This window comes from Anser anser (assembly GCF_964211835.1).
Source record: "Anser anser genome assembly, chromosome: 28".
Lineage (NCBI taxonomy): Eukaryota > Metazoa > Chordata > Aves > Anseriformes > Anatidae > Anser > Anser anser.
The window spans coordinates 4,131,317-4,156,680 of record NC_139749.1 but is presented as its reverse complement, the minus strand read 5'-3'; the positions used below and the strand labels follow the sequence as shown (position 1 = coordinate 4,156,680).

Genomic DNA, 25,364 nt, shown 5'->3' with positions numbered 1-25,364 from the left:
TCCGTGGGGAACCAAGAACCGGGCGGCGCCCTGAGCGATGCCGCCTGTGGCCAACGGCTGCGAGGATCTCTGCTGGAAGGTCGGAGCGTTCTAGCCAATGGCAAGAGGGGGAAGGCGGGCTGGCTTGACGAACGCGGCCTCCAGCCAATCGGTATCCTCGCTGTCCGCAGGCGCGCCGGCCTCGGTCGCCAATAGGCGAGCCGCGTGGGCGGAACCGGGCTTTGAATGGCCGCCCCGTCCTCCAATAGGCACGCCCGCGGGGGGCGGCCTCCAGCCCCCGACTAGCCCCCGGCTCAGCCAATGGCGAGTGCGAGCGGCCGCGATCTCCCGCGAGCGACGGCGGCGCGGACCAACGGGAACGCGCGGGGCGGGGAGTGACGGGCGACGGGGCCAATAGCGCGGCGCCAGGGGGCGGGCGCGAGCGGCCGGCGGCGCAGGGCGGGGGGCGCGGGCCAAGCAGGAAGTGGCTGAGGAGAAGCGGCCGCCGCCGAGGGGCTGGGCGGGAGCCGGGCCCCGCCGCCGCAGGTAGGCCCGGGCGGGGCGGGGCGGGGCCGGGCGGGGGCCCGGGGCTGCGGCCCGGGGGGGACTGAGGGGGCCGGGGCGGCGCCCCCGGGGCGGGGGGGTCCGGGACCGCTCCCCCTCCCCCTCCTGGGCTCCCGGGCCCTTACCGGCCGCGGCTCGGGGCCGGGGCCCGGCGCTCGCCGCCCGCGGGGGCTGGGGGGGGCGGCGGGCGGCGGCTCCCCGGCACCCCGCGGCTCCCCGCGGCCCCGCCGCCTCCGGGGACGGGCCCCGCTCGTCCCCGCCCTCCCCGCGAGCTTCCCGGGGGGCGGTGGAACGGCCCCGGCCCGCCCCCTGCGGCCCGGCGGGATGCGGCGGGGCCCGGCTCGGGGGCGGCTCCGGGGCGGCGCTGCCAGCCCGCACCTGCCGGGGCCCGAGCGCGGCCTCCTCCCTCCCCGCCCGCCCGGGGGCTCTCAGGGCTCTCCCCTGGGGATCCGGGCTCGTCCTCCCCCCCGCAGCGCCCCCGGAGCCCCGCGGAGGTCTCGCCCCGCCCCGTCCCGTCCCTGCCCCGGCTGCTGGGGGCTCGGGGCGGTTGCGGCCCCCCGGTGAAGCCGCCCGGGGCCTTCCCCCCGCCTCGCTTCCACGTCCCGAGGGGGGCGCGGGGAGAAGCGCCTGCGGCCTGCCGACCGGTGCGGCGGGGGGTGGATGGCGGCGGGGGGGGCACAGAGGGCTGGGGCCGGCGGAGGCCCGTCGGTGGCCCTTTGTGTTGGGGCCTGGCTCCCGGGAGAGCTTCTCGCTCCTCCGGTTCTCAAGGGGCTCTGCAGGTCCCCTCTGCTTCCCCCCGCTGCCGCCGCCCCGGAGGCGGTGCTGGGAGCGGGGTGCGGGGGTCTCTGAGCACGCCCCGGCTCCTGGGGAGGACGGCACCGTGCTGCCAAATGGCCTGGGGCTGGGGAGGGGGGGCCTCCCGGTAACACCGGCCTTGGCGGGGGAAGAGAGCGCAGGAGGCGCAGAGGGGATCTCGTCGCGGCCTTTGCGGTGCAGCGTGCGTGTTTTGGGAAGGGGCTGGGCTGGGCGGGGGGCGTCTCGGTGGGGCTGCTGCTTGTGGCTCCTGGCCGCTTCCTGAGGGGCCTCCTGGGTTTTGTCTGCGGGAGGGGGGGCGGTCTGGTGGTGAGAGCGCGTCGTTTTGTTTCCCAGCCGCTTTCTTTATCTTCTCTCTTTTCGCGGTCTCTGCCCCTGAAAAGTCCCTGATTGCCCTGGTGCTCCCTGCGCAGAGCTGGGTGACGGGCAGCCCGGGGGGGGGCCGTGGTTATCGGCCCATCGTGAATTTAATTCCGAGAAACTTCTCCAAAGGGTGAGCAGAGAAAGCCCCGTGGCCCGGGCGCTTAGGTGTTAAGCAGCGCGTTAGGCAGGGCGGCTGGTTTGTGGGAACGGCTGCCTCCCAGGGCATATTTTTAGCACGTCTGAGGAGGAAAATGAGCGCCCGTGCTCGCGCTGCGCCCCACATGTGGCTGCGCTGGCGGGGGCAGGGGTGGGAGGCCTGGCACTGCTGCGGCGCCGAGTTCCCCACCGGGAGCTTTCCTGGCCGGGCTGCGAGGAGCGGCAGCAGCTCCGCCGGTGCCTTTCTGCCGGTGCTCGTGCTGCAGCCCGCTGCGTGTGGGGGGGCCCCGGCTGCCCGCAGGCAGCGCTGGAAGTCCGCGGGGCCGCGCAGAAGCGCCGGGGCCGAGCTGCTCTCGGGGGGCTGTGGGAAGCTCCCGCGAGGGGCCGGCAAACCCTCCTGGCGCTGCGCGGGGCTCTGCGGGAAGCGGGCCTGTCGCTCGCTTCCTGGGTTTATTCTGCTCTGGTTGGGTTCTCCTGGGCCACGTAATCCCTGCTTCTGCTAACGTGGGACTGCCTCCCGCGACGTATTCTGTAGGGCTTTAATTTATTTGTCCCGTAAAGCTCCTAAGCACGCATCTGGGTACTATAAAATGCAAACGTACGATAGCAAGCGAGCACAGCTCTGGCGTGGGGCACTGTGGTGTGTGACAACGGCGAGAGAACTTCGTGTTCCTGCCTTCTGGCGTCCGACACGGCGGATTTTCTATTTATACCGCTAGAATAAACGGGGTGTCCTGGCCGAGGTTAGAAGCTGTACGTTGTAGAAGTCGGTGGGATGAAACAGCACAAAACACGCTAGGGCGGAGGTAACCGAGTTTGTCTTCTGAAAACCTGACAAATTATCCGGCACGTGGACGGCTGAGCTGGGAGTCGGCGGCGCCCCGCCGGTGCCGTCGTGACGTCGGAGGGAGCACGGCCTGCGCAGCGCCGAGGCGAGGCCGGGGAGCCGCGACCTGACCGCTCCTCGCGCCCTGGAGGATGGCGGCGGCCGTGGCGAGAGGCTCGCGGTGCTGCGCAGGGCGCTTCTGCAGCGAGCACCTGCAGCTGCGCTTCCTTCCCTGCCCTGAGCTTGCCCCGTTCCTTCCCGGGGGTTTCGCGCCACCGCTCTCGGCCACCTGAAGGCCGCCGGTCTCCCGGGTTAACGTCCCCGTGCGTCCCCATCGCCGTGCGGCCGTCTGCGCCGAGCCGCGGGGCGTCACTCCTGCCCTCCGCCTGCCCGTCACGACCTGGACGCGGTCCTAGGCGAGGGCAGCGTTAGGCCGAGCGCCTGGGGCGTCGTGGTCGTGCTCCCACGAGCCGTCTGCCCTGAACCACGGGAGCTCTTCCCGTGAGCGCCGGTGCGGGACCCGCTCAGAGCGGCGAGGGCGGGCTCTGCCTCCCCGCACGGACGCCGGGGCCGCTCGGTGCCAGCCACCGCCACGGGAACGCCTGCCCGGGTTTAAAAGCCTCATTTCTCAGGCCGGCCAAATTGTCGCCGTTCCTGGATCTCGTCCACCGCTTGTTTGTTTTGATATTTCCAGAAGTTAGCAGATGGTGGAGCCTTAATTCTGTTAAACGTAGGGGAGTTTAATCCCCCCGGCCTCCGTCGGGACGCGTGTCGTCGCCGTGCGGGGCCGGGACGCGGCTGTCGGGGAGGATCTGCCCCGGACTGCGGGGGCAGGGTGCGGAGAGCCGAGGGCCGCGCTCAGCTCCCCGCTGCGGCGCCTCTGCTGCCCGGCCTCGGGGTGCTTTGGGAGCGGGCTGTTCGTGCCCGGGCAGGGGCATCGGCGCGGGTGCTGTGTGCTGGGAGCGGCGCCCTCCTCCCCGGCGCCCTCCTCCCCACCGCCCCTTCACGGCTGACTTTAGATTTCCCCCTTCCCTGCGCGCGACCCCGGCCCATCGCGCCCGTCTCTCCCGTCCAAAGCACTCCGACGTGCTCGAAGCGGGGGGCTGCGGCTGCCCCCCCCTCGTCTGCTGCGCTGCTGGCAATACGCGAGGTGCCCTGCCTGAGCGGGACTAAAAATACGAGCTGCTCGAGCCCATCCTCCACCAAATAACTCGGCCTCCTCGCTTAAAGCCTCCCTGAAACCCGAGGCAGCGGCAGGCCGGCAGCTGAGGATGCTGCATCGCTGGAAATCCTCCTGCTCGCGGCGAGTGGGAGTTGTCCTGGCTAAGAGGCTTTGGCCCGACGCGCACCGGCTGCCGCTGCCGCCCTCCCTGCTGCGCCCCGCTGGTGCCTGGCGGCCGCTCTTCCCCACGGGGAGCCCGAAATGGCCGATGGCTCGGCGGCAGAAGATGGATTTGCTTCCTTCCGAAATTCTGTAGCGCTCAGAGCAGGGACGGTCGGGGCACGTGCGACAACAGGCAGGGTCTAAAAAGGAGAGGGCAGCCCCGCTGCTCCCTGCAGCTGCCGGCGGGCGCTGGGCGGTGTGGGAACGCCGGCGCCGTTCGCGCGGTGCTCCGGGCCCTTGAGCCCGCGTCCAGCTCGTCGCGTTTGTTTCGTAAATCCCTGCGCGGCCTGAGCAGAGTGAGTCCTGCTGGCGCAACACCCGCGCGTTTCTTGCGGCTGCTGGGCCGCAGCGCGGCTGCTCTTTGCTCCCCAGGCCCCTGCTTTTGGCCCCGGCTGAGAGGCGCGTGCCGGCGGGGCTGCCGGGCTGGGGCCGAACCACGCCGCGGGTCCTGGGCACGGCGCCGCCCGCAGCCCCGCGGGGCGCTCCTGGGCGCGGGAGGGAGGGCTGAGGAGGGGCCGTGGGGGCGCAGCGGTGCCCCTCGGTGGCAAATTAATAATTAAACCCTCGCAGTGCCTTCAAGCGGCCGTTGTCTGCGCGCTCGGCGCCAGGCTGGGCGGGAGCCTGGCATCGCCCGGGCTTCGCTGGGACGGGCCCCGGCGCTGGAAGGAGCTGGCTCCGTTCGGGTCCGCGCTGCGGGGAGGGGGCTGGCAGCGGGACGGGCCGCCCCAGAGGGCGCTCAGGGGGACGTGGGGGCTCGGGGGGAGAGGGCACTGCGGCTCGGGACGCCCGGAGCTGGGTGGGGACAGGACGGAGGAGGGGACCTCGGAGCAGCCCCCCGGGCACGAGCGTTCGGTGCCTGCCCGGCCGTGTCGGCGAGCGCAGGAGGGCAGCGGGCTGGCAGCGAGTCGCGGCGTGCCGGCTGCGGGCACCGGCTGGCCCCGCTCAGCGCCTGCCCCCCCCCCTCGCGTTCGGAGGCCTCGGCTCCCTCCTGGCTGCTTCCCTCGGCGCCCCGCTCCCCGCCTCGCTCTGCCAAAGCTGCCGGGGCCACGTCCCCGGCCGTGCGGTGGGCACGTCCCTGTGCCACAGCTCGGCCTCGGCGTGCGGTGACCGAAGCTCTGCCGGGACCCTCTCGTCCACGTCTCTTCCTTTCGTTTGGGTCCTGGGGCCAGCCCCTGCAGCAGGCCGGGTGCCGAGTTTTGGGGTCGTGGCGCTGAGGGGGGCGGGGGGCCGCAGCGGCAGCGAGGCCGCACCTCGAGGTGCCTCTGGCCGCGCCAAGCTCGCCCGCCCACTGCCGCCCTCCGGAGCGCCAGGGGCAGAGGAGCGCGGTGCTGGGCCCGTTTTCTGTTTATTTTCTCTGTTTTTCTCCCCCTGGCCCTCCCCTCCCGCTGCAGCCGTCCCCGCTGAGCCCCGGCCCGGTGATGTCGTGCTGGGAGCGGGACCGTCGCCTGCCAGCCTCCTCCTGTCCTTCCCTGCACCCTCTCTGTGTGAAACCCGAGCCCCCCCGGCCCTCCCCCTTCCTCTCCTCCTCCTCTCCCTCCGTCCGGAGCCGTGCCGGGAGGTCGGTGCCGGCACAGCGGCCGCCTGCCCGGGCGCACCGCAGGGGCTGCCTCGCAAAGGGCTGCAGGATGCGCGGGTGCCCCGGGGCCGGGGGGGCGGAGGGGGAATCTCCGGGGTCGGGAGGGGGCAGGCTGCGCGGCTGTGTGCCGCAGCTGCTGGGCGAGCGGATGCCGTCGAAGCTGGGTGCTGGCCGGGCGCGAGGGGGAGCGGAGGAGAGCCCGGGACGGGGTGGGCACGGAGAGATCCCGTTGGGAAATCCCACCGGCCTTGGGTCACAGCGCCTGCTCTGCCCCCCGCAGCGCTTCGCTGCCCTCGGTGCTTCTGCTCGGCCTGGTGCCTTCGTCCTCCCGCGGGGGCACCTTTTGTTCCCCGGGGCCAGGAGGAGAGGGGCCGTGGGAGGTCGAATCCCCCGTCCCTGCATCCCCGGATTGAAGGCTTCTGCTGGGCAGGAGCTGTTCTCAGTGGTAACCTTTGTTCCTTTCCTGCTCTGTGAGCTCTTCCCGAGCCTGGCTGAGTCCCCTCTGGCTTTTCCATCGGCAAAACTAATGACGGTTGTGGAAAGCAGCGAGGGCAGCCACCGAAGGTGGAGGGTGGGGAACCGCTCGGGCACCGCGCTGCGCTCCGGGGGGGCCGCCGGGCACTGCCGTGCCCGAGCTGGGGCCAGCCCGGATCGCTCCGTGCCCCGGTTTCCTCCCGTGCAGCGGGGAGGAGGGGCAGAGCCCCAACTCCGTTAGGAGTGCGATCTCGTTAGGATGGTACCTGCGCGCCGGGCCTCGCGATGGAGGGAGATGTTTGGAGGGGGAGAGGAAAACCAAGTCCTGGAAGTGGCTCCTGCCGGCCAAGCGTGCGGTTCCTGCCAGGTGGCTCGACCCGTGCTTCCCGAGCAAGCTGCCCTTCTGGGGGGCTCGCTAACAGCTGGCTGCCAGTCTAATAATCTCTCTTAAAATCCTTTCATCTCTGAGGTCTTGTTTGCTCTCTGGCCTTAGCTCGGTTTGGACACTGAAATTACACTGACCCGCGTCGCTTGGAAAGCATCGCCTTGGTTTCACCGCGGCTTTGCGCGCCAGCTTCACGCCGAGGTGCTGGGGCGCCGCTCGCCGTCCGGCCGCTCTCAGGAAGGTTTTGGTTTGGGGGCACCCCCACGGGGAGTGGGGCACCCTCCTGCCCGGGGGGGGGGCGGGGGCTGAGCGCTGGGAGCAGAAACCCGCAGCGTCGGCGCAGAGCCGCCCCTTGCAGCGCGCCTTCCTGCCCCGAGCCTCCGCTGCTCGCGCGGCACAAGCACCCTGCCAGCCCCCGACACGCGCCCGTCCTTCTGCCCGCACCGCCCCTCGCCCACGGCACCCGGGCAGCGGTTCTGCCCCCTGCTGCGATGGCTGGGGGGGGGCACACGAGGGGCTGCTGCGCCCGGGGCTGGCGCTGCGGATCCCCCTCCCCCTGGTGCCGGCCGCTGGCTGGGAGCACGGCGCCGGGGGGCAAGGGGAAGGGGAAGGGGAGGGAGCTGCCTGCTGCTGGAATAACCCCGGGGGGGGCTGCTGGGGGCTTCGCTGCCCCCTCCCCGCCAGGTGCGGGGCCGTGGACGGAGGCACCGAGGCGGAGAAAAGCCACCTGGGGTGCCGGCAGCCTGCTGCTCTCGGGATTCGCCCCGCGATGCTGGCGCTTGTTTGGCTCGCGGGGCGCAGCCGCTCTCCCCGGCGTGGGCTCGGCACAAAGGCCGGGCCTCCCCGGCGGGGCAGCGCTTCCAAAACGGCGCCGGCAGCCCCGGGAGGGCCACGGGGGCCGAGCTGTGCGTGGCTGCCGCCCGCCAGGTGAGCCTGCTCCCGTTCCTCTCACGCCGAACCCGGCGGCGGCGCCTTTTCTCCGGGGCCCTCCCGGCGCTGGCGGCCCCGTGGGAGGCCGGCGGTCGAGGCCTGGGGAGCGGTGGCACGGGGACAGGCTTTGTCAAAGGTTTCCTCCGTGCCTCGGAAGCTAATCCCGCCGTCACGTGGTGCCGCGGCTCGGCGCTCCCGCTGGCCTCGGACGCAGGCAGGCAGGGCCACGGCCCCGCGCGGCGCACGGGGGCGGCGGGGGGGGCTCCGCGCGGCAGGCGGGTGGCGGAGGGTGCCGGCCACCCGGCCGTCGGTCTCAGTGACGGCTGGCCGGTGGGAGGCGAAGCGCCGGCGAGGGTCGGGGAGGGAAACAGGAAAAGCAGGCTGTAAAAGCAGCGAGCCCTTGGCGCGGGCCTGGCGTCCGGGCTTTTGTCTGGGCCCTTCGGGGCGCCCGGCGTCGGGGCTGCTCCCGCAGGCAGCCCGGGGGCTCGGGGGCAGCGAGCTCGTGGCAGCCTCGTGGCGGGACGAGCACGAAGCCCCCGGCACCCTGCGTTGCTGAGCCGCCCCTTGGCAAGGCCGCGGGGCCGTGGATAAGGCTCGGGGCCGAACGCAGGTCTCGGAACCCCCCCGAGTGCTGCGGGCGGCGCAGGCGAGGGCAGGATCCTCCCAGCGCGGCCTTAGCAGGAGGGCCGCGAGCGTCGCCTCCCCGCGAGCCGTGCCTGGCGTTGGCCAGGCAAGGAGGAAGGAGCTCTGCTTCTCAAGGAGCCGTGGTTGCTGGAGAGAGCTTTGGTTCTTAATCTGTAAATTTCCTCTCGTAGCGGTAGGCTGAGCGAGCGGACGAGCCCTCGAGCTGCCCGCTGGGTGGCTCTGGCTGTTGTTATTCCAGCTGCCAGCCTCCCCGGCCCCCGGGGGCTCGTGCTGCTCGCCCCCAGCCAGCCCGGCTGGCCCTGGACCCGCGTCGCAGGCGGGACGGGGCTGGGCTGGGGGGCACCAGTTAAAGGGAGCTTGGCATCAGCACGTTTGGGCCCTGGTTGGGCCTTCCTCTGGTGGGGGCCGACCCGGCGCTGGGAAATGCCCGTCCGTGTCTGTCTGCCGTGTCCTGGGCTCCGAGCGGCCGCGAGGCTGCCGGCACACGGGAGGTGCGGCCCCGACTCCGGACCGGCGAGGATTTGCTCCCTGTAGCTCAGCGCGGGCTCTGCGTTACTGACCTCCTCCCGTGTCCCTTAGGGGAGGCGTTTGCAGGCGCTGCTGGGGGGGAATTTTGGGCGCTGCGTGCCGGGGCGAGGCCCCAGGTCCTGCGGTGTGGGACCGGAGAGCCCTGCACAGGACCAGAGCTGCACCCGCAGGCACGCGGGGCCTCTCCGAGAGCTGCGCCTCGCGGCGCGGCGTCACCGGCCCGGCTTCCTCTTCCTGCCCGAGAGCGGCCGAGACGCGGCCCCACCACGGCGAGGCCAGAGCCGCGCGGCGCCCGGGTGCCTGTGGCGCCCTCGGTAAGCGTGGAGCCGGCCCGGCCCCGGCTCGTGTCCCGCGTGGCGCTGAGCGCCGCGTGCGCGGCCGGGCAGGAGCAGATCCGCCCGGCAAGCACCGCGCCCGCTGGGCAGCCAGGGCGCTTTGGGGAGCGGGCGAGCCAGAAACCTGCTGCCTGAAAGCGAAAGCCCGGGGGGGGCGCTGGGGCTTGCTTCTGCTCGCGGTGCCGGGTTTTCGCCGTGCACGTAGCGGGCGGGGGCCGCCCTGCTGTCAGGGCCCCTGTGCCCCCACAGGGCCGGTGTTAGCGCGGCGCTGGGGGCTTCGCCCTGCAGCCCCGGGTGAGCGGTGGGGAGGCGCCGCTCGGCGTTCCCACCTCGGGAGCTGAGGGTCGGTGCTGGGGGCACAGCCGGGGAGGCAGCGGGGATGGGGCCGGGGGGGATTCGAGGAGCCTGCTGGTTTCACGCCCAGGGCCTGCCCAGCTTCTGCCTCGAGCCGGGGCCTTGGGTCTCATGTGGCTCGGCAGCGGCGTGGCAGCCGCTGGTGGGGAGCGCAGCGGGGCCAGCGGAGCGTGTTCGCCAGGGCTAACGCCTCTGCGAGGAGGTTTTCGGGGAGGGACAGGGTCGGCTGTCTCCAACGAGCCTGCGCCCCGTGAGCTCTGATGCGCTGTTGGTGGTGGCCGGGGTAATGAGCGGCCGCTTTCGGACGGGGCGGCTGCTGTCCTCTGGCTTCAGGCCGGGGCTGGGGTGCGGATGGGTTCTGCAGCCTTTGGCTCTTCCCTTGAAGCCGGAGGGGATTTCTGGACCTTTTCCCAGCACCGCTTTGGATCTTTGCCCCTTTCCCTCTCCCGTGCCTCGGTTCCCCGAGCCGTGGAACCGGGCGGCCGGGAGCACCCCTGGCAGCGATGGCTGCGGCGGGGCCCTGCGCGGCTCCGCTCGCCGCTGCCCCGGGGGGCAGGTGCCTGCGTGTGTTACCCCTGTCCCCGGCCAGGCGGGACGGTGAAAAATACCCCTCCCTTCCACCCCTGCCTTTGGAAAATAGTTCTTTTTGCCTAAGAAAACAGTTGTGTCTTGAGCTACCAAAATAACTCCCTGTGTCAGCACGGCGGGGTGGAGACGGAGCTGGGCTCTGCCCACCTCTGTTGTCTCCTTTTCGCTGGGGGTCACAGCTGGAGAGCAGGGAGAGGGCTCGGGGGACCTCAGGCTTGGGGTTTTGAAGAACAGCGCTCGTGGGGCAGGGACCTGCCCGTCAGCACCAGGCACGGGGCAGTCCTGGGTTACGGGGCCCTGTGCAGGGGCTCCCGCTCGGTGGGCCGCCGTCTCGGGGAGCGTGGAAGCCCTGAGCGGTTCCCCAGGCGCTTCGTTCCTGTCCCAAAGCTGTGAGCTTTTTTAAAAGATGGGTTTGATCAATCAAATGGACCCAAAATGGGTTTCGTTTTTAAAAACAGGGGTGCTAAAAGGAGGGCACAGTTGGCTGAGACCAGGGTAGGGCATACAGAGGTGACAAAGGCGTGGCGCTCTTTATCGGGGGGCTGGGAAGGAAGCGATCTAAGGACACTAAACAAGTATGATCGGTTAATTTATTTAATTAACTGATTAAATTAACAGTAATATATTTAAAACCATTCTGTGAGCCCAGAGAAATCGGGGGCTGAAGGTTTGTTCTCTCCTCTCCCTGCCGCAGCCCCTGACGACAACGGCCCCGCTCGCGGCGGGTCGGGGCATCAGCGCGGAGCAGGAGCGCTCCGCCAGGCCGGGCGCCAGCCGGGCTGTGTGCGGTGGTGCGCTCGGGCGCTCGGCCCCCTCGCTCGGAGAGAGGAGCGGCGGTGACGCCAGGCAGCGCTTCGGCGGCGGGGCTGGAGCGGGGCCCCCGTGTGTGTCCTGCCCCGCGTCCTGCCCCGCGTCCTGCCCCGCGTCCTGCCCCGCGTCCTGCCCCGCGTCCTGCCCCGCGTCCTGCCCCGCGTCCTGCCCCGCCAAGCAGCTCCGTGCTGGGGAGGGCACGGCGGGAGGGCTCGGCTCCTCGGGGCTGCTCCCAGCCGTCCCCGGCACTGCGAGGAGCTGGGGTCAAGCCTCGAGGACCTGCCGTTGTCCCCAGGCTCGGCACAGCTCGGGGCTGCCGCCGCCTTGGGGATGGAGCCGTTCCCCCGCGTGTCGGGTGGAGGAGGATTCCCCTCCTCTTTTCTTTTTGGGAACCTTTTTTTTCCCAGTGCAGCTGCTTCTCTCCGCTTTACTGCGAACGTTTGTGTCCTGCTGAACGGCGACCGGAAAAGTCGCTTGGAAACCAAACGCCCGTGGGGTCGCCGCGCCGCTCTCAGCAGAGATCCCGCGCTGCAGAACCAGATGGCAGCGCTGGAACGGGAGCGCGGCGTTCGCTCCTTCCCCTGCCGCAGGACCGGGGAGCCTGGTGCTTCTCCTTCTGGTCCTCTCACCGAGGCTTCTCCCTGAGGTCGGGGCCGAAGTCCCACGCAAAAAGTCGGTTTCCTGCACCGGGGGCTTTACAACGTGGGGTGCAGTCGGTGAGATCTTGCAGAAATGAGGCAGCTTCACCAAAGCCATTGGTGGCAAGAGATCTGGGGCGCAGAGACCAGCGGTCCCCCAGCCAGCGGGGTGGGATGCAGGCAGTCAAGGCAGCAGGCTGCAAGGGCTGATTTTGCCGTTTGGGGTCAAGGTTACCTGCCCTGCTGTAGTACCGTCTCTTCCCCGAAGCGTGTTTGATTCCATCCCAAAGTGGAGTAGGACGTTTGGTTAAAAAATACGTGATTGTGGGGGAGAGGAAGAAGCACCGTCTCGTGCTCTTGGAGACCTTATCCCTGCGTGTTTCACCCCGCCAAAACAACCTGCCTGTTGCAAACAAAGTCCCTGCTGCTGTGGGGCTGCCGAGGCCGGTGCTGCAGCGTCCCCGGCTGGCCTGCCCCGCTCTCAGGAGCTGCTTCTGGGCAGCGCCCGGTGCCCGGGGCGGTGCTGCTGTGGCCCAGAGGGCTCGCGTGGCCCGGCGGGAGGTTGCTGGCCTGCGGCTTGGAAGCCTGTTGGCGGTGCTGGTCTCTCCTGGCTGTTCGGCTGTGAGGCTGTTTCTGCTTCAGGTACGAGCCCAGGAGAGCTGCGGTCGCTGTCGCGTGCTCGGGGGAGACCCAGGCTGGGCTCCCCCGAGGCCAGATCCTGACAGGAGCGCAGCGGGCACCGGCGCTGCTCGTTTCTCCCGTCTGCCTCCAGTTTGGGAAAGGAAAAACGCTGCAGGACGGAGGGGTTTGCAGCGGGAGCATTTGGCCCTCGCGGACGTCGCAGGGTCTCTGAAGAGGAGATCGCCATGGAAGCTGAACTGCTCTTGCGAGGATGCGGGCCCGCTCCTTCCCCCGAGCGGCGCAGGCGCTCTCCTGGCCTGTGACACCGCGCTCGCTGCCGGGGATGCTGCGCTGCCAGGCTGCAGCCATCAGCAAAAGCCTTTCTGCGGCCCGCGGGGAGCTGGAGCGTCGCCTTCTGCTCAGCGTCACTCCCGGGCGAGGCGAAGGGAAGCGCTGAGCCGTCTTCACTGGGGGCAAGGTGCTGTGGTCTGCAGGGTGGGAGGCTCAGGCAGGTACGTGTCTGAGACGAGGCGCTCTGGGAAGCTGCGGCTCGTGTTCGTCCCCGATTAGATACGAGAGATCGTCAGGAAAGCAGCTTCGTTAGCGCTGCTGTCCGGCCGGCAAGAGCCAAGGGGCTGAGGGTCCGTCCACGCGTGCATCCCGTCTCTCATCAGTGAGCGGGCAGGACGGAGGTGGCTCCGGGAGGGACGTGCGCGTGCGTCCCTGCGGCACCTCCCGTGGCAGCTGCGTGCTCGTAGCGCAGAGGTGTCCAGCCCCGGGGGCTCGGATCTGCTCGCCTGCGCAGCAGCCCGTAGGGCGAGGCGGTGGGTGACACGGTGCGAAGATCTGGCAGCCGAAGGTGCCTCTGGCGTGCCCCCAGCCGGGAGGATGCCGCGGCTAACCTGCGGAGACGGACGCGGCGGGTGTTTCGCCTGTCAGTGCTTCGGCAGGTTTCGGAGCAGAGGCTCAGCTCCGGCGCGAAGCGTGGCACGGCCGAGGGCTGCCAGCACCGCGCTGCAGGGGCTGGTGTCCCCGCGCCGCCGGCAGCAGGGCACGCGGGCTGCGCTCGTCCTTTGGGGCTGCTGGGCGTCCGCTGAGCCCACCGCTGCCTTGCGCACGAGGCAGCTCTATTCGGGAGGCGGTGCACCGTCCCCGTCCGTCCACGGGGCCCGGCCTGCCGTGGTGCAGGACCCGGCGGGCTGGCGGGAGTTGGCCGTGGTGGCTGCGTTCGCTTGTACCTCCTACAGCCTTTGGGACGAAGGGTTTGGGTTTGGTTTTTTGCTTTGCTGCCTGATGGTTAGGGGTAACCGGCTGCCCCCTGTGGGCAGTGCCGCGGTGCCGTCCCCAAGAGCATCCTCAGCCCCGTCCTCCCGCCCAGCAGCGCGGTTATCCCTGGAGGTCTGAGCCCTGCCTGTCTAAGCCACATCCCCCGTCTGCAGTTTAATCCTGGGATTTCTTACCCGGCCCCCGGGGGCAGGAGGAACATTTTTCCCTTTGTCTCTGCTGCAGCCACGTTTGGAAACCTGTCGCCACGTCTCCTCTCAGCCTCCTCCTCTTCATCCTCTGCTCCCCAGCCGCGTCTTTGAGGCCTCCTGCCCGAGCCTCGGCACCGCCTGGCTCCTTCCTCCTGCACAGCCTCCGGAGCTGGCCCCGGGGAGGCCTCGCTGCTGGGGGGCGAGGACAGCTCCTGAGGGGCCTCGGCCCCTTCCGCGGCCTCCTGCGGTGACTCGCTGCGAGCCGCGGAGGGCTCTGGCCTCGGGGCAGCGCTGCCTTTGCCAGTCGGCCTCCCTCCTGCTCAGACTCTCCCAGGACGCCGGGATCCTTTTGAACTCTCTCCTCCGGGCTGGGGATCAAAAGATGCTAAGCAGACAAAGCAGGAAAGGCAGAGAAGTGCCGTGATTTGCCCCAGGGCCTCAGGGCTGGGGTTCAAAGGGAAGGAGGCATGGGGATTTTGTGGCTGGTGTGGAGTAGGCGAGGAAGAAGCAGGTTCCCGTCCTTGTTTTGCAGGGGTTTGGTGCAGAGCAGTGGCTCTGTGCCGCCTGGTGAGCTCGTGGTGCAAGGGAGAGCCCAGCACGAGGGGGGTCACGACACGTGGGCGCGCTGATGGCTTCGTCTGCGTGCTGGGGTCGTGGTGCTAAAGCTCCTCTCCTCCCTCTCTTACAGACTCTGCCGTAGTCCCCACCATGGGTGACATGAAAACTCCAGATTTTGACGACCTTCTGGCAGCTTTCGACATTCCCGACATCGACACGAACGAGGCCATTCACTCCGGCCATGAGGAGGCTGACGCTCACATCAAGCAGGTCCCTGGGGAGCCGGGGCCCCCTGACCACGTCCTTCCGCACGCGGACATCACCGCGGTCAGCGTGATCGTCAAGAACACCGTCTGCCCCGAGCAGCTCGATGCCCTGGATGGGCGCAGTAAAGACGGGCACGTCATCGGGCCCCGCTTGCTGCAGAATGGCTTTGGGGCCACCGAGATGCCCAGGTCCCCCACCTCCAGGTCCGTGGAAGCTGTGGCCTCCTCCAATGGGGAGTGCTGGGTGAAAGAAAAAGGTCCCAAACCCCTGGATATCTTCTCCCATTTTAGTCCTGATCCCAACGAAGACAACGCCGCCAACCTGATCGACAGACCTCGAGAGTGCAAGCCAAAGGAGAAGTCCCTCGCCGTGCCCTCCCTCTCCCCGTCGCCCACCCCGTCGCTGGACTGCAAGGAGCCCATGGGAGAGAGCACCGAGAACCTGCCCCCGGCTTTCCCGCAGCCCTTTGAAGCCAGCCAGGCAGGGGGTGCAAACGGGTCCCCTCCTACAGTTCCCTGCATCAAAAAAGAGGAGTCTGACTCGGAGGAGGTGGGCCGCGAAGCCAGCCCAAAGGGTTTGGCCGCAGCCCTGGCTGACAGTCCCTTGGAGCACTTGAAGTCGGTCACTGTTCGCTACTCCGCAGGTGATTCTCCCATCGCATCGTGGCCCGGTTCCGACCCAAACCTCGACAGCAGCACCAGCAACCTTCCTGAAGTGAAGCGCTCGCCCACCAGCCCCCGGGAGCCGTTCTTCAAGCCTTCGTCCCCCCTGGTGCAGAGCCCCAGGCTTCCCCCTTCTCCGAAGCAGCTGGATGACATCGCCCTCAAGGAAGAGCAGGAGGCTCTGGAGAAGTCGATGGGAAGTCCACAGAGCATGTCTAGCGCTGAGGAAGAGGAGGAAGAAGACGACAACAACAACGATTCCCCTTCTTCCAATTCCTCGCGCCCCCTGAAAGTGCGGATTAAAACCATCAAAACGTCTTGCGGCAGCATCACCAGGACGGTGACCAGGGTCTCATCAGACTCAGAGCCAGGCTCCACCAAGGGGGCGGCTGAGCAGAGCTCTCAGGAGCCCTCTCTTGAGGGCATCAGCTTCTCGGGTTCAGCAGAGAAAGAGGACGGGATCGTGCTGGAGGTGCCCAAGGAGAAGATGGATCTCTCCAGCCCCCTGAAAACCATCGAGGGGCCGAAAATTGTCAGCGTTCAGCTTGGCAACGGCACCAAGATCAAAGGGACCGTCCTGCCGGTCTCCACCATCCAGAACGCCAGCAGTGCCATGCTGATCGCTGCCAGCGTCGCTCAGCAGAAATCCGTGGTGCTGCCGTCCAAGACGGGCAAAGCCGTGGCCAAGAACATCATCAACCTGGTGCCGCAGACCCTGCCCAAAGCCGACACGCGGACCAATGTCAGCACCGTGACGCAGACCACCACCATCACCACCACGGCCAACCAGAAGGTCAACGGCACCACGGTCGTGATGGTGCAGCCGCAGAAACCTTCCCCCACCATCGCGGGCACGGTCATTTCCAGGAGCCAGTCCAGCCTCGTGGAAGCCTTTAACAAGATTCTCAACAGCAAAAACCTCCTGCCAACGTATAAGCCCAACCTGAACCCCCCGGCTGATGCGAGCCTCACCCTGCCTCCGTTCGGTTACCGCTGCCTGGAGTGCGGGGACTCCTTCGCCCTGGAGAAGAGCTTGGCTCGCCACTACGACCGGCGAAGCATGCGCATCGAGGTAACCTGCAACCACTGCACCAAGCGCCTCGTCTTCTTCAACAAGTGCAGTTTGCTCCTGCACGCCCGGGAGCACAAGGACAAAGGGCTGGTGATGCAGTGCTCCCACCTGGTGATGCGGCCCATCGCTCTGGATCAGATGATCGGGCAGCCGGACATCACCCCCCTGGTCTCGGTCACCTCCTTCCCTGCGGGCAAAGTGGCCGGCGTGGCTCAGGACGCCTTGGCCGCGGCCAACGGGGCTCCGGACCTCCCCATCCTGCCTCTGAGCAGCGGCTTGGAGCAGACCAACTACAGCTGCTTCAGGTGCCTGGAGTGCAAAGAGCAGTGCAAGGACAAGGCCGGGCTGGCCGCGCATTTCCAGCAGACGGGGACCACGGGGACGACCAGCAGCACGGTACGTGGGTGCGGCGGGCCCGAGGCTGCCTCCTCGCTGGCACGTGGCTCGGGGGCGGCCGGCGCGAGGGGAGCAGCAGCTGGAGAATCCGCCGGGTTGTTGTGGGGCTCCGTGGGGCAGCTCTTGGGGCAAAGGTATTTCTTGTGCCCGTGTTCACCGGCCTGCCGTGCGGGTGCCTGCTTGGCAGAGCTGGCATCGAGCTGGAGGAGGAAGCGGGTGAGCGGCAGCCCCCGGCGCCGGCTGTGGAGGCGCTTTGTGGGAGGGCAGCAGCAGGCTGGATGTTACAGCCGTGACAGGCGGGCCCTGGACAGCACCGGGCAGCAGGGCCGGGCTCTCCAGGAGCCATCCGAGCAGCTCTGCCCCTGCGTGCCTGCTGCGAAAACCACGCACGAAGGAGAAGGTGAGAGGCGGGATCCAGTCCCTGCCCGGAATCGGGGGGGGTGTTGGCAGGGGACAACGCTGCGCGGGGGCGCGGGGGGGAGAGCAGTGCCCTGCCTGCCGGGCAGCCCCTGCGCGGCCATGTTACAGCCGTGGCCGCTGCTTCCTCTTTCCGTTGGCTTGAAGCACAAATGGAGCCTGGAGAAAGCAGGGTGTGTGTTTTTTCTCCTGCTTCGAGAGCTAACCTTGAGATGCGTGCGCTTCCTGTTGTTGCCAAGGCATCCTGGTCTGCTGGGCAGGCAGCATCCAGCAAACGCAGGGCTAATGCTGCCGAGAGGCCACCTCTGAAAGGCAAGCAGAGAGCGCAGGCCCCCAGAGGAGCCCAGCCGTCCCGCCTGGGCAGGACGGCACCCCGGTCCTCCTCACCTTCCCTTCTGTCCGCCAGCTTCCCCGGCACGGGAGGAATTTGCTGTTTCCTGGTGCCTCTGTTTGCTTTGAGGCGCTGCTGCTGTAGCCGGGACGCCGTTCGGCCTGCTGTTCCGGAGCTCTGTTTTCCGCTTGAAGGTCACCCAGGCTCACGTGCTTGTGTGCCTGTTTCACGGCCAGACCCTTGTGTCCCGTCTGCAGACAGCGGGGGGGCCTTAGAGCATTTCTGGGGCACGGGAAGCATCCTCTCAACAGGGAGGATTTCCTACTCCCATCCCCTCTCCTGACCCTGCTGCTGACAGGGGTCGAGCTGCGAGCTGTGCATGGGGTGCAGCGACGTCAGGACATGCTCTGGGTCTCCGGGGCTGCGGCAGAAGCAGTGAGAGGGCGCAGAGATCCCTGCTGGGGGAAGGGGGGCCGGGGGAAGGCGTCCCTGCCTCCCCGTGGGTGCCAGCTGCCCGGGAATGCCGGCAGAATGACGCTGGCGGCTCTGAGCACCCGTCTGTGGGACTGCTCTAGCTCAGAAATTCGACGTGAAGTTGCTGGCGGGGCACAACTCTATTAACAGCCTCAACCTAGCCACGGCAGCGCTGTCCCGAGACCCAGGGGCAGACTCCTCCCCGGGCCAGCCCTGCCTACAGCCAGCCTCTTCTGTCCTTTATCGCAGCCCGAGGCAGGAGAGGCGGCAGGGCTGGCACTGGGTGGGGGCCGCCTGCGGCAGCCAGCTCAGCCCGCACTTTGCCGTCCCTGTTCCGGTTTCTGGGCACTTTCCAAGCATGGGGCAGCTCTCAGGGAGCGGCGGGGTGGATGCTTTGGCTCCTTGCAGGCAGCTTCTCCCTTCCAGCAGCCTCCTCAGCGGTTCCTGCGCCGTCCTTGCCCCTCCCAGACCCTGCTCAGACCCGAAGGTGGCCGCAGGATTGGGGCCCAGCCTTTCCCATATCCCTCCCTCCAGGCGCAGCACTTGTGCGGGCAAGGCTGGCTGCTCCTGCTGGCTCAGCCTTTGTCCTTGGCTGTAAAAACCCTGCCGTGTTTATGGACCTGCTCCTTTCCTTCCTCTCCCCACCTTTGCTCTGGTTATCGCATCTTCCAGGGCAGCTCCTTGCATTGGAGGCTCCCTCCTGTTGCCCTGAGCCCTTGCCAGCCTCCCCCCTCAGCACCCTCGTGGCCGTGCCCTGGTGTGGAGGTGGAGGCGGCTGTGAAATGGGTTTGGAAGCTGGTTTGAGCGAGCCCCCGCTCCCTCCTTGCAAAGTGGCTGGTGCCAGGCTAACCTCAGCACACGGTGCGTCTGGGATCCGTCTGCGATGAGAGGCCTGGAAAAGGCGTCTTGTCTGCACGGGAAGCACGCTCAGCAACCACCCAGCGAGCTGGCACAAGCCGCTGATCTCCTAGAAGCGCCCTGCCTACAAGCTGTCTGTTCCCGACGCTTTCTCTCCCCCGACAGCACAACGAAGGGGCTGAAAAGCCCCCCGCACGCACGCCGCACGTCGGGCTGAAGCTCTTTGCCCTTCTCCCCGCAGGTTTGCACGACGTGCCCCATGATCATGTCCAACCGCTGCAGCTTCAACGCCCACCAGCGGATGCACAAAAACCGGCCTCCCCACGTCTGCCCCGAGTGCGGGGGGAATTTCCTGCTCGCCAACTTCGAGAGCCACCTGAAGGAGGCCTGCCTGCACTTCTCCCGGAGGGTGGGGTACAGGTAGGGCTCTGCCGCTGCTGAGGCTTCTGCTGGGGCCGAGGGGACTGGGAGATCCCGGGGCGGGTGGGGGGCCGGTCTCGGGCAGGTTTCCATTCAGCAGCGGGGGCAGAAACCCACGTTCCTCCTCCCCACGGGTGCTGGATGCGGGGCTGAGGATGAAATTCTCGCTTCGCTCCCTTCTTTGGCTCTCCCCCCTCCAGCCCCAGGGGAGTCTTCCTCCTGGCCACGGTTCTGACCTCAGTCAGAGCTGGCAGCATCAGACCCCCGCGGGCTCTTCCAGCTCTTCCTGATGAGCCACCAGCAGCGGGCAGGGCTGGTTGCTCCAAGCCGGAGTCCTCCTAGAACTGGTGGGGTCCTGGTGTCTCCTGGGGCTTGGGGGCTCCTGCCAAGTCCCACGGGCAGGCAGGAAGGAGCGAGCTGCCCCTGCAGCAGTCGTGGGCTCTCGCGCTCTGACTGCTCCTTGCTGCTCCCGTCTGGACCTCGGTGTGCCCTGGTTTCAGCGAGAAGGCTGAATCCCCCGTGCCCTGTCACCCGCCCCCTGCCTCACGCTCTCCTCCGCTCTGCAGATGTCCCAGCTGCGCTGTGGTGTTCGGCGGGGTCAACTCCATCAAGTCCCACATCCAGACGTCCCACTGCGAGGTGTTTCACAAGTGCCCCATCTGTCCCATGGCGTTCAAGTCAGCCCCCAGCGCCCACGCGCACGTTTACACGCAGCACCCTGGCTTCAGCAACCAGCAGTCCAAGTAAGTGTTCCCTTCAAGCTGGCGCCCTGGCCGGTCCTGCTGGGAGGACCAGGAGCACTCCCAGTGGGTGGGGGAAGCGCTCAGCACCGGTGCAGAGAGCTGGGTCCCTCTCCCTTTTATTTTCCCATCGCTTGGTGTGGGCCAGACTGCTCCCAGGGCTGCTCGCAGCCCTCCTGCCAAGGGGCGTCCTCCACGACTCTCTTGACCCAGACCTGGGCTGTGCTGACAGTGGCCTTTTCCTCCGACAGAATGATTTACAAGTGTGCAATGTGCGACACGGTCTTCACCCACAAGCCGCTGCTCTCGTCCCACTTTGACCAGCATTTGCTCAACCAGCGGGTCAGCGTCTTCAAGTGTCCGGACTGCCCGCTGCTCTTTGCCCAGAAGCGCACCATGCTGGAGCACCTCAAGGTAACGCTGTGGCCAGGCTCAGTGCTCTCTGCACAACCTCCTGGTGCCCCTTGGCCGCCCCCTTTCACCCCTAATGACCACGATGCTTCAGAGCTGAGGGGAATCCCTCAGCCCCACGCTGGGGCTGAAGGAGGCGGCACCGCATCGGCTGCGTGCTCACCTTCCCTCGGCGCTGGGGATCTGTGCCCACGCCTGAGTGTCCCTTGGGGGACAAAGTCCCCGATGTGCTGTGTTCCCACACCCTTATCAGGATATTGATAAGCCTTTTACAGGGATGTCCTGGGGCTGGATTATGGCTGTCAGGTCATCCCCAGCACAGCAAGGCCCGGTGTCTCCCCTCCCGCCCCGGGGCTGAGGGCAGGAGGGTCCATCTGTGCGGAGGGAGGCCTGGAGGCCACTGCAGGTTTTCCTGCAGCGCTGGAGGAAAATCCTGGCCACGGTCAGCTGCCAACACTCTCGTCTTTGCTTTCCAGAACACTCATCAGCCCCAAAAACCCAAGGACGACCTGGCAAAGAAGGCGGCTGTCCTGCTCACACCAAAGCAGGAACCTGTCGAAACCCCGGTGTCCAAGATTTCGGAGGAGTCCTCGTCCTCCACAGAGGAGGATGAGCCTCCCAGCTCACCAGAGCTGCGCAAGACAAAGCGGAGCCGCTTCCAGCGCAAGACAGTCAACAAGTCGAAGGGCAGCGGGTGGACGTGCGGGGTTTGCCACTCCTGGTTCCCAGAGCGTGATGAATACGTCTCCCACATGAAGAAGGATCATGGCAAGGTGAGGAGGACGCCAGGGGCTCTGGCTCTGGCTCTGCCAGAGGGCCGGGCACCCAGGCTCCGTGCTGGGCCCAGGGCATTCTCTGCCTCGGTGTGGGCAGTGCTTCGCCCCCCGTACAAACCTGGTCAGGAGCCCGCCTGCTCGCGGAGGCTTCGGGGAGCAGGGCTGTTACCTGTTGTGGTGAACAGCAGAGAGCAGGAATTTGTTTCCCCAGTGTGCAGCCATGGGATGGGCAAGGAGAGGAGGTCGGAGGCGGTGCTGAGGTCCCACATCTGGCTTCTCTGCACAACTGGAGGGCCTGACCGTCTGGTCTCAGCTCCCTGTGCGGTACCCACCTGCCCCTTTCTTTCTTACAGTCGGTGAAGAAGTTCCCGTGCCACCTGTGTGAGCGCTCGTTCTGCTCTGCTCCCAGCCTCCGGAGACACGTGCGCGTGAATCACGAAGGGATCAAGCGCGTCTATCCCTGCCGGTACCCACGGCACCTTCTGGGTTTGGCTGAAACAGGGCGGGCCTGGTTCAAAAGGGGCGAGTGGTTTCCCTGTCAGGCTGTTGTGGGGAGGATAACGTTTGTAGAGGGTTGAAGCGTGATGGGGATTTAACAGGTGTCTCGGAAGTCAGATGGAAAGAAGGTACTGAGGGAGGGACTCAGAGTTTTATACCCTGCAGAGGAAAGCAGATGAGAATATTTGCAGTTAGAGCAGTCAACTGGGGGGGTCAGGATGCTGGATCCAGCTTTCCTAAGGGAGCCAGGGCTCAACACGCGCACAGTCGTGCTGAAGCAGGCCCGGGGCTCGGCTCCTCGCTGCAGAGCATCGTGTCATTGCCTCCCTGCTCTGGCCCTGCAGGTACTGCACAGAGGGCAAGCGGACCTTCAGCAGCCGGCTCATCCTGGAGAAGCACATCCAGGTGCGACACGGGATCAAGGTGACCGACCAGACAAAGAGCCAGGAGGTCGTTATCGCCCGGATAGGGACTGGCCCTACGCAGGTATGAGGTCACCGGGGGTGCTCGTAAGGGCCTTGTGGAGTTTTCAGACGGATGAAGGCGTCTCCGTGAGCCCTGACCCTGGTCCCTTGTGCCTCCACACGTCCTGCGGTGCCTGGGACTGGCAGCTCCCTCCCACCGTGAGGCCCAGTGGCTGCTGCAGGGGCGCGGGCCGCATCTCGGCATGGTTTGTTTAGCTCCCGTCTCTGCTTGCCAGCATGGCAGGGACCGAACTTCGCTGCCTCAGCCTCTTGCTATGTGCTGGGAGAAAATGCAAAACATCCCGTCTTGCTTAGAGTTTGCTTGGGAGCAGTCCCAGGCTGCGTGGGGTGAAGGCACTTGGCGTGAGGGGCAAGAGCAAGCCAGAGGCAGTTTGTGGGATTCCCTTGGCCAGGGTTACCCGCGGGGGCGCAGCTCCTGGGGCCAGCCAGGAGCGGTGGAGTCACTCCCCCCGTTCAGCCTTTACCTGAACAGATACCTGGAGGAGCCCGCTGGGGAATTAGTGAGCAGGTTGGGGTTCTGCTGGGAGCTGCTCGGGCCAGGCACCCACGAATCCCAACCTTTGTCACAGGTGTCCAGCCGGAAGCGGAAGCTGTCCTCGGACGAGGGTGACTCGTGCAGTGAGGAGCCTGACAGCACTACGCCTCCCTCCAAAAACCCCAAGGGCGACCGCAAGGCGCCTTTCCGGTGCCGCAAGTGCGGCTACCTCGCCAGCAGCTCAGCCGACTTCCAGGAACACATTCCCCAGCACCGGACTGACGAGAGCTCCCACCAGTGCCGGGAGTGCGGGCTCTGCTTCACCTCCCAGGTCTCCCTCAACCGCCACCGCTTCATCACCCACAAGAAGAAGAAGGGAGCGGGCGAGATGGAGGAGCCGGGGCCCCGGAGCCCCCTTGAAGGAGGTGCCCAGCACATGACCGATGGCAAGCTGTCCTGCAAGGTGTGTGGCCGCTGCTTTGACAGTCAGCTGAACCTCAAGACACACTTCCGCACCCACGGCATGGCCTTCATCCGTGCGAGGCAGAATGCAAGCCCTGAAAACTAGGGCCCCGGTCGAGGGGTACGAGACGTGTATATAATCAGCACAGAGCGATTCGCGAGGAGGCTGCTGGAAGCCCAGCCGGGTGCCACCTTCCTCCCTCCTCCTGGGCAGCGTTTTGAGACAGGGTCGCGTGAAGGAGCTGTGAAGAGATGAGAGCTGGCTTGTGCGATCTGGCCTGACTCCGTGTGCCCTGCGCGCTGAAATCTGCTCGGCCACGTCCCTGCTCGGCTGAGTGTTCGCCCACCCCTGCTCTGTGGGCGAGAGCAGGGCGAAGGCAGAATTTCGGCTGCCTTATTGTGCAGCAGATGAGGGGCAGAGTCCATGCTGGCCACCCTGCCCCGGGGGAAACCCAACGGTCTGTTTGCTGCTCTGTTGTCACACGGGGCCACGGCTGCCCCACAGCTGGTCACATCTGTGCGGAGGGACAGTGGCCTTCCTCGCCCAGGGACGAGGACAGGGAATGACATCTCCCCACCCTGGGCCAGTGTTGGCAAATCACAAGTCACTGCCTCTTCCGATCTCGGCTTTTACGCCGCCTGGACCTTGTGCTGCAGCTCAGCGGCTTTCTTCTTGTTCCCTCTTTCCCAGGAACCTCTCCCACATCCCAAGAACCAGCCTCAGCTGCGGTCAGCTGTGCTGGGAGCGGCCGTGTTGGGCTTTGCTGCTCCTCTGGGAGGGCTGGAGCAGGGCAGGACCTGGGGACCAGGGGAAGACGTCTCCACCGCCAGACAGAGCTGTCTGTGCTGACAGTAACGTCACAGCAGGATCCACCTTTTTTTTTTTTTCCTTTCCCTTTTCTATGTTGCTTATTTTGTATCTTGCCGGGAGTAGGGGGGAGAAGCCGATTCCAGACTCGCGGCCGCTCTCCGTTTCTGCAGAGATGCTGCTGCTGGCCTGGCCCCTCCGTGGCTCGGTCCCGGCGCCGCTCACCCGCGAGGTTGCTCTTCACCATCGCTTGCACTAACTCGAGGCGGCGCCGGTGTCAGTGTGCTCGTTTTGCACCCAGGGACGGCCACGCGCGAGGCCCCAGCCTGTGGCTTGTCACGGGGAGGAGGAGTTACTTTCAGTCCGCACTGGAAAACAAGCGAACAGAAGCCTCTCGACAAGCTCAGAGAGAGCCCTGGTGGCGTGGGCTACCCCGGCAGCGCTGCCCCGAGGCTGTTCCTCGGCGCCGCAGGGAGGTTTCGGGGCTCTCCTTGGGCCCCATCCTGGATCTGGGCCGGCAGCGGCTACTTGCCGAGCGAAGGGGCCGTGAGGAGGGGAAGCTGCTGCCAACGCGCTGATGGTGAAAGCTTTTGCCTGGCTTTTCCAAGGGGCGATGCCATCATCCAGTGCTGCTCACCCAGCACCGAGGGCTTTGCTACTGCCCGGCCCGCAGCGGGGGCTCGGCCGTTTGCTGCTCCTCTTCCACACGACGCTCGCAGCCAAGCAGCTCCTGGCGTGGCCGAGCTCCCCGTGGCCGCGGTGAACCACGTCCTGTGCGGGTGCGAGAGCTTGGCCCTGGCGTCCAACCGGCTGAATGTCGTGGTGGGGGCTCACCCATGCGGGGCTGCTGCTGCATCCCCCCCCCCGTGACCTTCGGGGAAGGAGAATAACAGCCAGAAAAGAGACTTTCTACTTGTTCTGTTTGTTTAGCGCCTGTGCTTGGGGTAGGGTGTTTGTGTGAGTAATTATTTCAGTAACTTAACTTTGGGCTCCTTATTTCCTTGTGAATAACATCTAACACGCTGTGTAAAGTTGTATCATACACTAAAAGTGACAAAAAACTACTGTTGTGATTTGGGTTGCTTTTTTTTTCTTTTCAGTTTTTATTTTTATTTTCTGGGGTGGGGAAAGATGATGGTTTGCTGGGGTTGGTTTTGGTTGTTTTTTTGTTGTTTTGTTTTTGTTTCAGGTGCAAGGAGGGGGGTTAATCCTCCCCCTTGCTGCAGGTGGATTCAACTGAACGGCACACACAGAAAGGGGGGGGGGGGGGCTTTTTAAAAATAAAAGAAGAGAAATAAAGTAAATTAGCAGTTCCCACAGCCCCCAGGCCAGACCCCCTCCTGGCAGGGGGGCTCTTTGCCTCCCCAACCCCATTGACCACATCGTTGTTTCCTCCATCGTCGTCTCCCCGACCCCTCTCAGCTGTAGCACGTGGGGCTGTGAACGTGTAAATGATGTTTAATAATAGAGAAGAACCTAAAGTTTCTACGAGTTTTAGAGGAAGGAAACAAAACAAATTGCTTTGTAATCTCTTGGTTTTCAAGCACTTCAGTGCCTTTAGCTCAACTTCTGTTAAAGCGTGGGGGCGGGGGGGCGTCTGTACACTTGTTTTTAGGGGTTGTGACCTGATTATGCTACATTAAAACTACGGGCACTGCAAGAGGCTCTCAGGTATCCTTTATTCTTGTAGTAATAATGCAATTAAACTTTTAGTGGTTTAACCCCTGCTGTGCCTGTGTTACTTACGCAGCCCCCACAAGGGCTCCAGCGGCTGCCTGCTCTCTCCTGCCCGCTGCGACGAGCGGTGGTC

At 66.4% G+C, this 25,364-nt stretch overlaps 1 protein-coding gene across 2 annotated transcripts; it reads left to right on the top strand.

Annotated features, from left to right (window-relative positions):
* Positions 1 to 389: 389 nt before the first annotated feature.
* Positions 390 to 25,275, top strand: ZNF687 (zinc finger protein 687). Of its 2 annotated transcripts, none has more exons than XM_083813357.1 (9): positions 390 to 525; positions 14,133 to 16,399; positions 18,721 to 18,899; positions 19,466 to 19,642; positions 19,891 to 20,053; positions 20,527 to 20,823; positions 21,180 to 21,292; positions 21,669 to 21,810; positions 22,379 to 25,275. In XM_083813357.1, exons 2-9 carry the CDS (start codon positions 14,153 to 14,155, stop codon positions 22,850 to 22,852), a joined length of 3,792 nt encoding a protein of 1,263 aa, XP_083669483.1. In that variant the 5' UTR covers positions 390 to 525; positions 14,133 to 14,152; the 3' UTR covers positions 22,853 to 25,275. The 2 variants fall into 2 exon arrangements, with proteins under 2 accessions (XP_083669483.1, XP_083669482.1); XM_083813356.1 differs by lacking the exon at positions 390 to 525 and adding an exon at positions 8,869 to 8,937 and having other exon boundaries at positions 22,379 to 24,616.
* Positions 25,276 to 25,364: the final 89 nt, after the last annotated feature.